Here is a 15,903-nt window from a genome sequence, read left to right on the forward strand (position 1 = left end):
GACTATTTCGTCTAGTTGGTGTAGCAAAATAACATTGCTTGGCAATTAACACTACACCTCCCGGTGTGGAGCTAGTTTCTCGGTGATGTGCGGACTTTGCGGCAACCCTGCGGGCCTGCAGTTGTGAGGGTCTTCTAACACCCAGGGAGCGAGTAAATTTAAAAGTGCTTAGTGTGTCCTGTGATTTTCACGTTCATTATCTTCAAAATGGTACGTTAGGCAGCTTACAATTGTAGAAATGGGCACAGGAATTATTCAAGAAAGAACGGAATAACATTTCATAGGTAGGCATATCATACTGAAGTTTATTTTCACATAGTTTTGGGGTAGTCAGTCAATGTTTCGTTAGCAGTAGTCACACGCTTTCCTTGTTAACATGTCTTAATCTTTCAGCATATTATTGTGGCACATAAATGCAATGGCGATTTCAGTGTTGAAATCAGAACATCATCGATCTCATATATGTCACATAATATAAAGTAAAAAGATCCTACTCCTTAAAAATGCCCAGTGGCATGTAGGCCTACTGGTTTCAGTCAACTAGTCTCGTCTTTTATACGCTTTACTGTGATGCGTGACACGTGCCTTATTTTGTCTGTCATTACGAATTCTTTGCAGTGGATAGGCCTGTGGGATACTGTCTATGCCATGAATGTTTCAATTTTATATGTATAAAGACAACGCCAGAGTTGTTTTTAAAAAAATTATGTTATTAAACGCGGTTTCTCAACAAAATTCCGAAACGCCACACTTGTGACTACTTTAGGATCAGGACGACATATACAACGTAGAACACAATTTCGATCGATTCAAAGTAAAAAATAGTTATATTTTTTATATTTGTGACAAATCCTAGTTTGATTTATATGTTCACCACGATATATCTCATATGTTGGTCTTAACAAGAAAATGAAGTTTGCCAAGGCTACCAACTTCATTTTCTTGTTACCATTGTGAGACATCGTTTGTTGAAAAAATAACTTAAAACTGGTTACATATAAAAGTATAACTATTTTTACTATGATGCAAATAATAATTTACATGTAGTAAAATAACATTCTTATTAGGGAAAACCTCTCTATCACGAGAGTATATATAATGTTCTAAAGGGTCCACAATAATAGTGTAAAAAGTCCGTGTATAATTTTGAAGACTTTACAGATAGCTTTCGAACCCTTCCCTGGGTTCATCTTCAGTCCAAGTGAACAAAAAGTTACGACAAGTGCAGAGGTAAATTTAAAAAACAAGAGACGTTGAAGATCGTTGACAACGGTCGTTAGCTCGTTAATGGGCCAGGAGAAGAAAGAGGGTAGTTAACAACAACTAGGTGATACCCTCCCCCCTTATGAACTACAATCACAAAACAGCGCAATAGTAGCACATGCATTCAGGAATGATCATAGACCCAACTGGAACGAGGCTAAAATTATCTTTAAAAGTAACAATGTAAATGTCAGACGACTAGTCGAGGGAGCTGCTATAAGTTTGGGAGAATCATTCAAAGGAAACAAGTCTTTTGTCAACGAAGACCCATTTGTTAATTTTTATATTACTAGTATGTTTTTAAAAAGATTTTAAATGTAGGACAGGCTCTGTTTTTCCCTCTCCTGATGCTGCCTCTGCCTTGCCTCTTCCAGTCCAGGTAACCGCTGCCCCGGGGGAGTCTGATAACGGTGCCCAATCTACGCCCTTGGATGAAGGACTTCATGTAATGTTGCAACAACCTGTACGAAGATCCAACAGGATTGCAGCCAGAAGGATTGATAGGGGGGAGGGTATCACCTAGTTGTTGTTAACTACCCTCTTTCTTCTCCTGGCCCATTAACGAGCTAACGACCGTTGTCAACGATCTTCAACGTCTCTTGTTTTTTAAATTTACCTCTGCACTTGTAACTTTTTGTTCATTTGGACTGAAGATGAACCCAGGGAAGGGTTCGAAAGCTATCTGTAAAGTCTTCAAAATTATACACGGACTTTTTACACTTTGTATTATTGTGGACCCTTTAGAACATAACATTCTTATAATAATTAAATGAGGGGAAAAAATAATGTGCTGGCTCAGTCTTTCGTCATTACATATAGTACTGTACTGTGTTAGACCGATGTCACACACGTATGGTAGGGCAGGACTGAGATTGGTTGTAAGTATAAAGAATAAGGGTTATTCTATATACTTTGGGGTGTCCCAGATTGGTTGTAAGTATAAAGAATAAGGGTTATTTTATATACTTTGGGGTGTCCCAGATGCATAGCAGAAGTCTGGCTAACCCTCTTGTCCAAAGACAGGATTAGACTAAATGGTTTCCACCTTAGTAGGAGTTACCAGGAAACTGGCCGCTGCTAGACTGATCTTAATTTACCAAAAGGCTCATTAATGTTTGTGTGAAATCAAAACGCAAGTAATTAAGAGCTAAATGGGGAAGGAGTTTCTATTGAGTTATTTAACCTCTAGTTGAAAAAATGACAACGAATAGTAGAAAGGAGTGAAACGACACCACATTTCAGACGTAAGCACCTGTCTCTTGGTGTTTGCCAGAAGTGGGAGTGGTGTTATTTATTTATTTTTTCTATTTATTTATTTTTTTTTGGGGGGGGCGAATCATATGATGGAAGGTAAATAAGTAGAGACAAATTTTACACTAAAAGCAGTTTACTTAAGTCATTATAGAAGAAGATAACAATCCCTTTCCGGCAAAGTTTAATTTTCAAATAATACACCATTGCTGGATTCCCTTCCGCTAGTAAATGAGGAGAGGTTGGGGAACCAAAAGTGAGAACGAGAAGGCCACTGGAAGTTGGCAACGGTGTTAATGGCTAAAACCGTAAAATAGGTGAGCTTGGAAGCATTCGTTCATTTCATTTCTGCTGACAGTAACCCAGAGGTTTATGGTTTGGACAAAAAACTAGTCCAAAATGGAACGAAACTCTTGGGAAAGCACTCCTATCAATCAGTGTTTCATTTATAGCATTTAATGCTTATACGAAACCCCTGATAATATCTAAAAATAATAATAACGGGGGAAATACGACAAAAATATATTGTAATAATAATTCACTGTACTAAGAGATGGGGAAAAAACCTTAACATATTTTCTCATCCAGTAACGTGCAAATATATTCCTTGGTGCAATCCATGTATCTCTAATTACCCAATATAAATATTAGCAAAATACGAGTGATTACTATAAAACAGGAAAATCTCACCTGACTATGAAGTCGTAAATGACGACGTAATATTCGTCGTCTTTGTAGCAGGCGCCGAATTCCGTGAGTCTATATTTCATGTCCGCCAGTTCCTTCCGGACTCGCTGCGGATCCAGTAAATAACCGCCGACTGTGTAGACGTACACGATGACGTCATTCAACGATGTGATGTGGACTTCGGGCTGTAGGATGGGATATTAGTTAATACTCACACAGAATGAGAAAGGCTTGGTTTAATTTATTAGGAATAGCGAAGGCACTAAAGAAAAGCGTATATTCCTACAAGACTGGACACGGTTACATTAATCTTTACTCACGTTTATGTATCAGAAAGTAGTGTATATTATGCAGTGTATAAAGTATTAAATCATGATGTATAAGCGCGTCTACAAAAATAATTACGCGTAAAGTTTTTATTTTTATTTTAGCTCGGATTTATGACAGTACCTGTAGTATTGAGAAAAGCAGTTACTGAACAAACAAACACGGCTTCCTGACAGTACATTTTGTATTCATTAGACTTATTTCAAACAGCACGACTTATGGCAGTATTTATATTATTGAAAAAAAAAACACACTAAATAAAAAAAAGCATGGTTTTCTAACAGTATTTATAGTATTGAGAAAAACATTGATTGAATAAAAAACGAACAATGAAATGCTTTTGTTTTACTAAGCTAGACACACGATTGGTAAATTTCTTACATAATACGGATGCAGTCTAGAGCATGTCTGCAATAATGGAAAAAAAAAAAGGCGCTTTCCAGAACACATTGCCAATCGATAAACTAGCCAAACAGCAGCTGCTATCATTACTTACTGCCGCGAATCCAGTAATGGGAGGGTTGGAATGAAGCCTCTTCGGGAGGTAAAGAGACATAGTCATGTTTTGGGGACATTCCGTGTTGGGGTCGCTCGAGTCCCGGATGTTGACAAGGGCAATGGGGCGCGTCGCCTCGATCACTTCCATGTGGGAGTTGATTCCTGCGCGAGGAAAATCAGAAACATTACCCTGAAGAGAAGTCCCTTACTAAGTCGTCGTCTTTATATATATGTATATGTGTGTGTGTATATCAATTCCTATATCATCCAGCTCTCTTCCTCTCTGACGAAAAAGATGCATTGGCAAGTCAGACACGGTAATCGTCTCCATCATCACACCGAAAGGCGTGTGACACATAGGACCCCTGTGAAATTCCGCCACTTTGGTCTTTCCTGTGCTTTCACTTCCACAAATCTTCATTCATCCCTAGCCACCCAACTCATAGTTCTCATCCAAGTAGGCCTAGGTCCTCCGACCCTTTTGGAGCCCAATCCCCGCAGCCCCTAGTCTCATAGGTCTAGGTCTTCCAACTCTTCTGGTATCCGCAGGAGCCCAGATGATACTGTCACATACTATAGTAGATTCACATCAACCGTGCATCTGATGTCTAGGCCAGTCCTTTACGACGCTCCTGATTGGTTGTTGATATTGATAAGCTAGTCACAGGGCTGGGAACTCTCAGTCTTTCGTAAGAGTTCACATAGACAGGATGTATATATGTTCCACCTCTCCTGAGGGATACTTTTGAAAGGCTTATCCCTCAGGAGAAGTGGAACATACGTCCTGAATCCTGCAAATGTGAACTCTCGAGAGAGACAGTTTCCAGCCCTGTGACTACCAATCAGGAGCGCCGTAAGAGACGGGCCTAGACATCAGATGCACGGTTGATGTGACTACATAGTCTTAAGAGCAGAACAAGTTCAAGTTTCCTACCGTGTTTATAGAGATGAAGAGGCATGAATCCTTTCCAGACGCTCATTGTTGTGAACTGACACTCCTTGGGAAACGTTGAGGCAAAGAGCCCGTTGTAATACCGCCTCTTCTGGATGCCATATTTGTAAGTCCTGATCACTTCGAAGTTTGGGCACTCAACACCTGGGAACAAAATGAATGAATGAATAACAGCAAAGGAAATGGATGAATTAATAAGACTGGGGCATCACTGAGAAATATATCACTGGACATAAAGTAGCATGCACCTTACCAACCACGTTCCAATACTATTCTGAACTGCTGAAGAAAATTCGTTAATGATTCACTAAATATTAGCGTGTCAGTCACTGCAAGTACGATCTAATAATGCTGGTCGCTTTTATGTAACAGAAATTACAAAGGCTTGTAGTGATCTTGGAAATTTTTTCAAGCATTGCCCAAGTCAAGATATTATGATTAAACTTTGCGCTAGCCCCTTTGGATGCATAATTACGGTATCATGTGCCTTTCTACCACAATAAAAAAAAATCATATAAACTACATGATAAATTTTTTTTAAACACCACTAGAATTAGTCCGTTTCCTCCTTTGACCTAAGGAGTCAGCCGGTCAAAAGCAACATAACAAAGATTGTCACCGCAGACGACTACGGAACAATCTTATAATGTCTAAAGCGAGTCGCCGTGGTTTCTCTTTGAAAAAAAAAAAAAAAATTTTTCTCTTTTTTCATAAGAAGCATTACATTCTAATGGAACATGCCATAGGTACAGAAACACCATAGTGTACTACTGAAGAGGTGTGTCGCCTCATTAAGAAAAAAAGTGATTGCTAATAGCATAACCCTGTAGGAGACCATTTTCATCCCGGTCCTTACCTCTGCAGAGTTTACTCAATGTTTTCTGGGTGACCTTATTCGTCTGAGGTAACCTCCCGATGCCAGCGGACGCAGAAGACGTTTGGGGATCCCTGAAGTTCGTGGCATATACCCACACTTCGTAATACACCGGTTGGTACAACTCCGGCCTTCATCGACAGAGGGAAAATTACAAAGGGTAAAATGTGAAATGGTGTATTTTGGATGGATTGCTAAAATATTTAACAAAAAAACTGTGCCAATATTTTTCTCACATAATTCTAACATACAGGAAACGATGCTAACTGTTAAATATGGAACTGGTGTTCTTAGGTCTTCATTGGATGAGTGGGTTATGTGCTCGTCTACCAATTTGGTAGCCCGAGTTCGCTCCCCGCTCTGCTAACGCGGAATCAGAGGTATTTATCTTTGGTGGTTAGAAATTAATTTTTCGATTTAATGTGGTTCGGATCCCACAATAAGCTGTAGGTTCCGTTGCTAAGTACCCAATTGGTTTCTACTCAGTGGTCTGTTTAAGCTAAGATAAACTCAACTTAACTGGTGTTCTTTAATGGGTGCGGAATGAAAATCCGGATTATAAGAAACTATCCAATTCATCATCAAATATCAGTATGGCTCTTTTCTAAATTTAGAGAACATTACTTCCACCTGGAAACATTTAAGCTGCCGTTTCAGACGACACATCGAACAGTTTTCTATAACGCACAAAAATTTTAAATCAAAATGATCTAAATATTCTACTTTTTACATTTAAATGTATCATTCACAGGTAAACAAAAAAAATATCAACAAGGATTCAAGACGCTTCTTTCGAGAGAATGCAATAGGCTACAGTTACTTGAAATGTGGTCGCTTGCTATTTTCATCTGCTTTCAGTTAGCGTAAAAATGGTCACAGTGACAAATAACGAGACTCACCTACTGTAGGAGGCGAGGTAGTAGTATCTGTCCAGGAAGGCCTCTCCGTTGTGCCGCAGCTGGGTCATCAGCGTCTCGACCTTTGTCTCCAGAAATTTTTCGGTCACATCCCAGACGTTCGCCTCGAAGCTATGCACAAACACAGTCTTAGTTTCCAGGTCGTCCACCAACACCTATTACGGGATTTCAGTAAATACTAAATTATGGTCTAATCGATTAAAACTCGGGTGAGTGTTAAAGACATCGACATAGTGAAATGTCCCTCAGTCATAATACCACGCTTATAATTATCAATCACTCAAACAAAGAACTGTCCTGGGATGTCATCTTGTCAGTACGCAGTTCTCTCTGGGTGATGCAATAAGTACAAGGGATTAGAAGTACTCGCTAAGATCTTAAGGAGGGTACACTGGAGAAGTATAAAAACCAATGTTCCAGTCACGCAGTTTCATCATAAACATCATCTGGGGTCTTTATCCAATTTTGTTCGGGAGTTCCAGCATTTTTTAAGTCTTTAAACAAATTCCGTTATTCAATACATAATAACAAAAATAAGACCTGCTACATTTGCTCCTGATGGGAGTTGATTTCGTAAACAAAAACGGGAACATCAGATCGAAGTATTCAAGGTGAGAATAAAAAAAATAACAAAATAAATAAAACTATGCCAACGTATAAGTGAAAAATCCTCAGCACCGTATACCTGGTCGAAGACACAATCCACTCATTCACGCAAAAAATCAATCGGTCAAAAACCTCATTGCTGATCGGCGTCGGCAATTCAACGGCGTTCGGCGTGGCGCTGGGCTGGACGTAGAGAGAGACTGTGTAATCGTTCATTTCGTGGAGGACGCCCGGGTGTTTCCCAAACTTGATCTGCGTTACGAAGGGGACGGTGAGGTTCAACACCAAACCTGCGAATCGGAGAATATTTTGTCAAATATTTACATTTTTGCTTTTCGTTTTTATTTTCTGGCGTTTGCTGCAGTATATAAATTTCTTGTATGACGTACGGCTGCTTGAATATGTAGTTAAATGTCTCCGTTATAGACGTTTTTATATATTTTCACATGAATCATCGTTCAAATCACGGCATGAAAAGTACACGATTATCATAATTTACATTTTGAATGTCTCGTTTTACCTTTAGTTACTTCTGGTTATATTTTCCATTCCATTACTTCTGTCAGCAACTGCACTTCTCAAATATGCATACCTTGATCATTGAGACCGTAGAAGTAATCCTGGACTCGCATGTACCCCTCAAGCTCAGCCAAGACCCGGTTTTCAGAAATGATAACGGTGCTGACCCAAGTGGTCCTGGGGTACTGTCTGACGTCATAGTCAGTGTTCCAGTCCAGCAGCGTGTATCTAAAGGTCAAAGGAAAGATTATTATGATTAGTGATGAGCAATTAACTGGTTTTTAATATATATATATATATATATATATATATATATATAATATATATATATATATACACACACACACACACACACACACACATACTGCAGGACGACGATCATAGTGATGTTAATAATGAAAGTGACAGTGACTGTTCGATTCTCGTAATAATAATAATGTTAAATATTCTAGTCTTTCTTTGTTTATACGTCGAAAACACTGACCTGGGGCACCTGGGGGCACAGTCCCACGGGTCACTCGGTGTTGGGGAACGCCTGAAAAAAAAAGTATTCTAATTATATGAGATAAATAAGTACTTCCAATATGGGAAGGACAACGGAACAATAAGTTTTGATGTAAAGCCAAGAAACTACAGAGAAAGAAATAGACCCTAAGGACTACTTCAACACAACACAACTGATACAGATGGAAAACAGATGCTCAGTCGTGTTTTATACTTAAGGAAAGAATGAAGTTACCCATTTCACTTTAAATGGTAAACAATGACTTAGCCAGAAAAAGTTCTGAACTCTTAAGAGTGTGTATTTGCACATGCATAATATACGCGCAGCTGCTAGGACATCTGTATCCACACTGACATTTACGCAATCATGCAGGCCCGTACCCAGAGTTTTTTTATTTGGGGGAGGGGGTCCTCTTCCCCAAAACTGGACCTTTTCTTCTATAAGTGTCATTGCATATATAGGTAGCTATATACAAAATGAAATACTTGAAAATATGAATTTCCAGAAATTTGGGGCCCCGACCACCCCATCACCCCACCCTCGGACAGGTCTGTCATGTACAGCATTAAAGCAAAAAGAAAAAAAGCAACAAGCCAGCTTAATTGCACTCATATCCTCACACTTGAGTCTATAAAAGACCAATATCTTTAACAAAAAAAGCACGCGAAAGATTATTATTTAAAATAAAGGCTTTATTACTTCTCGTACAGTGTAACAGTATTGGTCTGTTCGCATTTAAATCCTTAATTAAGTTCACTTAACAAAAGTAAAGAGTGAGAATATGCACTACTATGATATATAAAATGTTTCATGTTTCAACGAACATAATTACATAATTCTTATAAACTAATAATTATTATGTTTTTATACGTTTTATTCTAAGAATTGGTTTTAACGAAACCAATGTCTTTTCAGCCTCCAATTGACGGTTATTGCTAACTGCTCCCACCCTTTCCAATGGCTCCCAACCCAATAAGCGTCGCCACATTACGCTTTACTGAACAGCCTGTCTTTTGCAATATCCCTTAACAGTAACTGTAATCTCGTCCGGGATTCTAGAAGTAGCTATTCTCGGATCCCAGAGGTAATCCCTTTTCCCCCATTGGTGAGAAAGGTTAATGTTTAACTTAATTCCCTTATTAGCGCTCGTATTCTCGGTATGAGATATTCAAAGAAATGCAAATCTAGTGACCATGTTTTCTGAATGTTAATGCTCGCGTTTTAATGTCCCTATGTATATAGTTTTCCCCCTTCCCTACGCCCATTACGGGAACAATTGCCGACGATGTGCAGCTAACGAGCGGTGAAACGGTCCATAAGCGAATGCACCATTTCGGCTGACCCTTTAATTGGAAAATAACATTTTTGCTTCAATAAAACATAAACACAAAGAAGCGGAATAACGGCAAGACGTGACTTACAAAGATAACTGACCCAAAGTATTATTTCTAATAATATGTTTATTTAAGAAAAAAATTCAATGTTGCAGTCATAGAATAAAGTTGTTCAAGCATATGAGATTAAGAGGAATTAAGTGAAAAGAGAGACACTGGAATCTATACGATAATTCTCAACGCAAAACTCAGAGAAAACTGTTAGGGCGACATCTAAATAAACATGAATTATTCATTCTTTTTAATGCGCAAGCAGAAAACGCAAACCACAGCATAAAAACAAAGTTCGGATATTCGCATTGGTTTAAAAGGCTTTTCGTCTTCATTTGAAAGCCATAATCTTACTATAATGGACGTTATGTCTGTCCGTCCGTCTGTCATTCAATCACGGCCAAACGGCTGGTCCGATGGGCACGAAACTTGGCAGGGATATAGTGGGGACCCGTATGATGGTTTATAATGGGGTTTCATCCTACCTTCCCCGTCACCCCCTCCGAAGGGGGTGGGGGTGAAAACGTGTTCCCTGAAACGAAGCTGGCTCTGCCCGTGAAACGGGGCTGGTTATGCCAGTAGACTTAGTTACTTTACGAATTCATCATACATATGTCGCTAGTACATTTAATAAGACCTAAAGCCGCACCCAGATGTTAATGAGGTTATTTGCATTAAGTTGCAGCTTTCTGCGAAATATAGACAAAAAATATAGAAATGTAAACCGGCAAAAGGATTCGGAATTCTTGTACATTAGAAAACGTGGAGCAGAATACTATAACGCATAAAAGGATAAGGGAAAATAGTGTGTCTATGTTGTAGTCATTATTTTCCTTCGTGTTGAGAGAAAGGTCTTTCAGTTCCGCTTACTCGGGGAGGAAGCCTACAAACTACTTTGTTGTCGCTGTTGTTTTCCTCGTTGGGGGGGGTGGGGGAGGGGGTTGGAAAGACTGAAAAGGTCTGAAAAATACGTTTTGCGTTGAGTTAAAAACAAAGAAATTTTAGGATTGGATATTTATGATCTATTAGAATGAAAATGTAAATATAAATAATGTGCATGTTAAACAGCACAGAAAAAATTTTTCTAATAAAATATAGCGTATTTATTTTCATTTTCGTTGGCGAAACAACGCTCAATTTGAACGTAGATTTTAGTGCGCGCCCGAGTAAGTTGGAGGTCGGATCACGCCTCGTTATATTTCCACATTTTTTTTTCTTTTTTAAGAAATTTCACTTGAAAGGAAAGAAATGAAGTAATAAGTGGATAAAGCAAGAGCAGAGATTCTTAAAGAATGGTACTCAAGAATGATTTGTTTCTGGCACCGGATAATGAACGAATATTCATGCAAATAAGCTCAAAGTCTTAAAAAAGAAAGAAAAAAAAAATCGCCAAACGACGTGGGAACTTCGGCGCGGACATCCTTAGAAAGGCTAATGAAAAAAACGAAGGATTTCACAGGATCTCGTTTCATTAAGGGACGATCCGGCTCTAATACTTGCTTATGTTTATAAAGCTCTGAGGATACGAAAACGAGATCAGAGGTGACGAGGAGGTTTATTGTTCTTCATATTTCTCGTGTAATGCTCATTCAAGAGCCGTTAACTGCCGCCGTTATAAACGGGAAAGCTTGTTCTCAGAACGTTAAAAGAAAACTGATTAATATCATTGCCCAGAAACGCGCGGAGAGAGAGAGAGAGAGAGAGAGAGAGAGAGAGAAGAGCATTTTTTTTTATTGTTATTGATCGTGAGAGCCTAATTCTTTGGTAACCCCTTTCACATCAAATGGGTAGAATATCATTGCTCAGAAACGCGTGGAGAGAGAGAGAGAGATTCTTTTTTTTTTTTATCGTGAGAGCCTAATTCTTTGGTAACCCCTTTCACATCTTATGGGTAGAATAACATTGCCCAGAAACGCGTGGGGAGAGAGAGAGAGAGAGAGAGAGAGAGGAGAGAGAGAGAGAGAGAGAGAGAGCAAATATGACATGCGGGTAAGAGAAAAGCTTTTACCAGTGACCTCTCCTCCCATCTGTTTACTTCATCACCACCAGAGAGCCCCAGTACCCGCCTTTCACGGCCTTCTCCTTCTCCCTCTTCTTGCTTCTTCTTCTTCTACTTCTTCCTCCTCTTCTTCGTTTTCTTCCTCCCGTTTCATATCCTGGTGCTGACGCTGTTACTCAGTGTTGCCAACTTAGGGTAATTGCCCTACGCGTAGGGTAATATGGACAAAATCTTAGACAGCAGGGCAATATTTTCAAGTGTAGGGCAATTGTAACAAGGTAGGTTTAGATCAATATGCTTATTAGTATTCATGGTATTGCATATAAACGTAATCTAAAGATTTATTTATTATCGTAACCGCAGAATGTTGGGTCCTTTTCAGTTATGAAGGGTAATTTCTCGCTCCTGTAGGGGGCTTAGGGTTAGAGGAGTTGGCATCACTGCTGTTACTGCTGCTGCTGCTCAAGAACATCACTCACTGACCAGGAGCTACGGGGGATGACTGCTACATGCGCTTCCCAGGGAAACGGAGTCGCCCTTATTAAACTTTCCGCATTTTCCTTTCATCTTCCGAACCCTTCTTCGTCCGGTGATGGATGGATGGAGCGTTTGTTCCCGAATGGAGCTTTCGCTCTAAAATGAGGGCTAATCTAATGACAGCTCTCTCTCTCTCTCTCTCACCTTTATTTGTATTTAACAATAATGAAATCTCTCTCTTTCTCTCTCTGACCTTGTACTTGTATTTAACAGTAATAAGATCTCTCTCTCTCTCTCTCTCTCTCTTTCTGATCTTTATTTTATTTAACATAAATGAAAACTCTTTCTCACTCTGACCATGTATTTGTATTTAACATTAACGAAAGTTCTCCCTTTCTCTCTCTGACCATCTATTTGTATTCAACATAAATGAAAGCTCTCTCTCTCTCTCTCTGACCTTTATTTCATTTAACAATTAATGAAAGCTCTCTCTGCCCTTAATTTGTATTTAACAGTAATGAAAGCTCTCTCTTTCTCTCTCTGACCTTTATTTCATTTAACAATTAATGAAAGCTTTTCTCTTCTGCCTTAATTTGTAAATTAACAGTAAGGAAAAGATAGCTTCCTCTCTCTCTCTCTTTGACCTTTATTTCATTTAACATTAATGAAAGCTCTCTCTGCCCTTAATTTGTATTTAACAGTAATGAAAGCTTTCTCTTTCTCTCTCTGACCTTGCATTTGTATTTAACATAAATGAAAGCTCTCTCTTTCTCTGACCTTGCATTTGTATTTAACATTAATGAAAGCTCTCTTTCTCGCTCTCTCTGACCTTGTATTTGTATTTAACATTAATGAAACCTCTCCCTCTCTCTTTTTTCTGAACTTGTATTTGTATCTAACATCCAACTTCATTCAAGGTTTCTACTATTGGAATATCATAACAAATCCACATATAAAATCACAATGTATATCTGTACATCCATATCGATATAAACTGAGAAACCTTGGTGTACACACATAAATGTTGGTGTACTTATGTATGGGCGTATACATGGAAATATGCTCGGATTCACGCGCGCGCGCACATACACCTACACACTCCCGTAGGGGAATAGTGCCGTCAGTGTACCTCATGCGGTGCAATGTAGGCATTACTTTTTGAAAACCCCCTTTCATTCCTTTTACTGTACCTCCATTCATATTCTCTATCTTCCATCTTACTGCGAGGTTTTCCTCTTGTTACGCCTTTCAAACCTTTTCAGTCCATTTCCGTTTCAGCGCTGAATGGCCTTAGTTACCCCAGTGCTTGGCATGTATGCCAAAAATCTATATAGATCAATCAAGATAAGCCAACACACACACATTATATACATGCGTATATATACATACATACATACATACATACATATAAGTGTGTTAGTTTAGAATATATATATAGGCATATATATACGTATACATATGTATAATTATGTAAATGTAAATGTATATATATATATATATATATATATATATATAGTATATATATATATATATATATATATTATATATATATATATATATATATATAAAGGAAGCTATCCATAACTGTGTACCCACTGTTCTAACAACAAGAGTTTTGGTGTAAACAGAAAGCACTCCGTATCTCTGTGACAAGTAATCAAGGGATATGGAGTTCGTTACGTTACGGCTAGACCCTTGGAATAAGAGATGTTCACTTTTTTTTTTTTTTAAAAAAAGCTCCAAAAAGATACGATCACCTTAATCTAGTTTCCACGACCGTTTCGATAGATTCACGTTCTTAACCTCCTCCATTACAACATTCTCGAATGTGTAGCCTTTGAAATGACACGTAGCTCCCCGTTGAAAGATTCGATATGCATCCCAATTTATACTTTGCCTGGTGCTACTCATTATTTAAAATGACAGAATATCAATGATCGTCATTGCTCGGTTTCTTTGTCTGGTGTTTTTACCGTTGCATGGAACCCGTGGTTATTCAGCAACAGGACCAACGGCTCGACGTGACTTCCGAACCACGTCGAGAGTGATCTTCTATCACCAGAAAGACACATCTCTGAACTCGCGGCCACAGAGGTGGTAGTCCAAGACCAAACCGACCACGCCACTGAGGCGCTATAAAAACGTTGGTGACCTCAGATCCGACGGTGTCAGAGAACATTCAAGCAAATGGACAATATATTCCTAAAGTTTCACCATCTTTCTTGATGTTATCCATGTGTGGGACGTACCCCTTCGGATTGATTGTTCCATTTAAATGAAAAATTCCGCTACACATGGTCGCACGTCTTCAGTAATGTTACTGTACGCTAATTTGCAGATAAACTGGTCAAGTTTCTGCAATAAATAAATTCATTTAGGCCTCAGTTGCGTGTTGAGTGTTTTATGCGATTGATTTTCAGAAGTCTGTTCATTGTTGTATCTCCAATCAGAGGGCGTTTTGCAGACTAAAAGATTCCCTAACATAAAGTCTCAACATTTTACAAAAATATTGAGGACGTAAAGTCCTTTCAAATAACTAAACCAATAATCATTCTTGCTGTGAGAAGATGAAAACGGAAACATGGGGCCTTACTCATCGAGATAAAGAAGAAAAAAACGGCAACGTCCACATCCGCCACATTGTTTTGCCAAGGAGTCTGCATGCAGAAAGAGTGGATGACCCAACACGTCACTTCCTCCACTCTCTCCTCTCCTTGATCGCCCGATTCAAAAGACACCGCCCGTCAGTTTAACGACTTTAATGGCGGACTGCGTTGCATAAGCGGCTCTTATGGTTGAGACGTTGTTCAGAGGATTATCCCTTTGTTGATTTATTCTGAACACGACGACGTCATGGATATAAGGCGACAATGACAGCTCATTCGGCAAATGTTCACTGGTGGTTGGTATGTTTCAGTGTTGCCTTTACAGGTCACTCCATTTGCGGCGTGTGGAGAGGCAGGCCCCCGTGAAAGCAGTTCGCTTTGCTTATCGCATAAATAAATATCGTTTTTCCAAAGGAAGAATATTGTGAATGGGTCATACTTCTAACTTTACTATACTTTAAGTATTTTTTCTATTTATTTTTGCTTTTATCTTAATGTCACTTTCTTTGATTTATACGACTTTTCTGTGGTGCATATTTTTTTTGTAAGGGATCCCAAAGTAAGCTATGTATCTTGTGACAGCTATTGTCTCAAGAACTCATATACAGCTGATGACCTATAAATTCTCGACCACACGACAACTCGTGTTTTGGCCCCTCAGAATGTTATCTCACATGTCACTTAAGACAGTTTAACATTCACTGAACTCGTGTTCTCCAGCTAGCTGTTCTTAGTCTTCTACCTCTTCTTCTACTTTTTATTTTCTTAACAGCTGATTTAATGTGCGAGGTTCCTAGACTGGCTAGTCACTATGCTAATTCTGACACCTCTTCCCCGCCAAGTGTATTGTAATGCTTTTGGCTAAGTTTGAGGACATGAACTCTTGAAGAAAAGTTGTAAAGCAAGTCAACAAAAAACAAAACATTATTGAAATCATTAGCTGCACGATGATTTATCTATTACTAGAATTGCAACCAAAATGGACATGAAGAAAAATCATCATAGCAAAATGACAAAACGAAAGTAATTTATGTATC

At 38.8% G+C, this 15,903-nt stretch overlaps 1 protein-coding gene across 3 annotated transcripts in view; it reads right to left on the reverse strand.

Moving 5' to 3' along the window:
* The window catches only part of LOC135222478 (uncharacterized), a 73,764-nt gene that overhangs the window by 3,069 nt on the left and 54,792 nt on the right, over positions 1-15,903 (reverse strand). For all 3 annotated transcript variants that reach the window (XM_064260564.1, XM_064260574.1, XM_064260568.1), the window contains exons 3-10: positions 8,379-8,429; positions 7,968-8,122; positions 7,508-7,665; positions 6,752-6,924; positions 5,835-5,983; positions 4,961-5,122; positions 4,025-4,188; positions 3,205-3,386 (exon numbers count right to left, since the gene is read on the reverse strand). In XM_064260564.1, coding sequence (XP_064116634.1) covers positions 3,205-3,386; positions 4,025-4,188; positions 4,961-5,122; positions 5,835-5,983; positions 6,752-6,924; positions 7,508-7,665; positions 7,968-8,122; positions 8,379-8,429 — 1,194 coding nt within the window. The remainder of the gene's footprint in view (positions 1-3,204; positions 3,387-4,024; positions 4,189-4,960; positions 5,123-5,834; positions 5,984-6,751; positions 6,925-7,507; positions 7,666-7,967; positions 8,123-8,378; positions 8,430-15,903) is intronic.

The sequence above is a fragment of the Macrobrachium nipponense genome, chromosome 20 (genome assembly GCF_015104395.2).
Source record: "Macrobrachium nipponense isolate FS-2020 chromosome 20, ASM1510439v2, whole genome shotgun sequence".
NCBI classification, from domain to species: Eukaryota; Metazoa; Arthropoda; class Malacostraca; order Decapoda; family Palaemonidae; genus Macrobrachium; species Macrobrachium nipponense.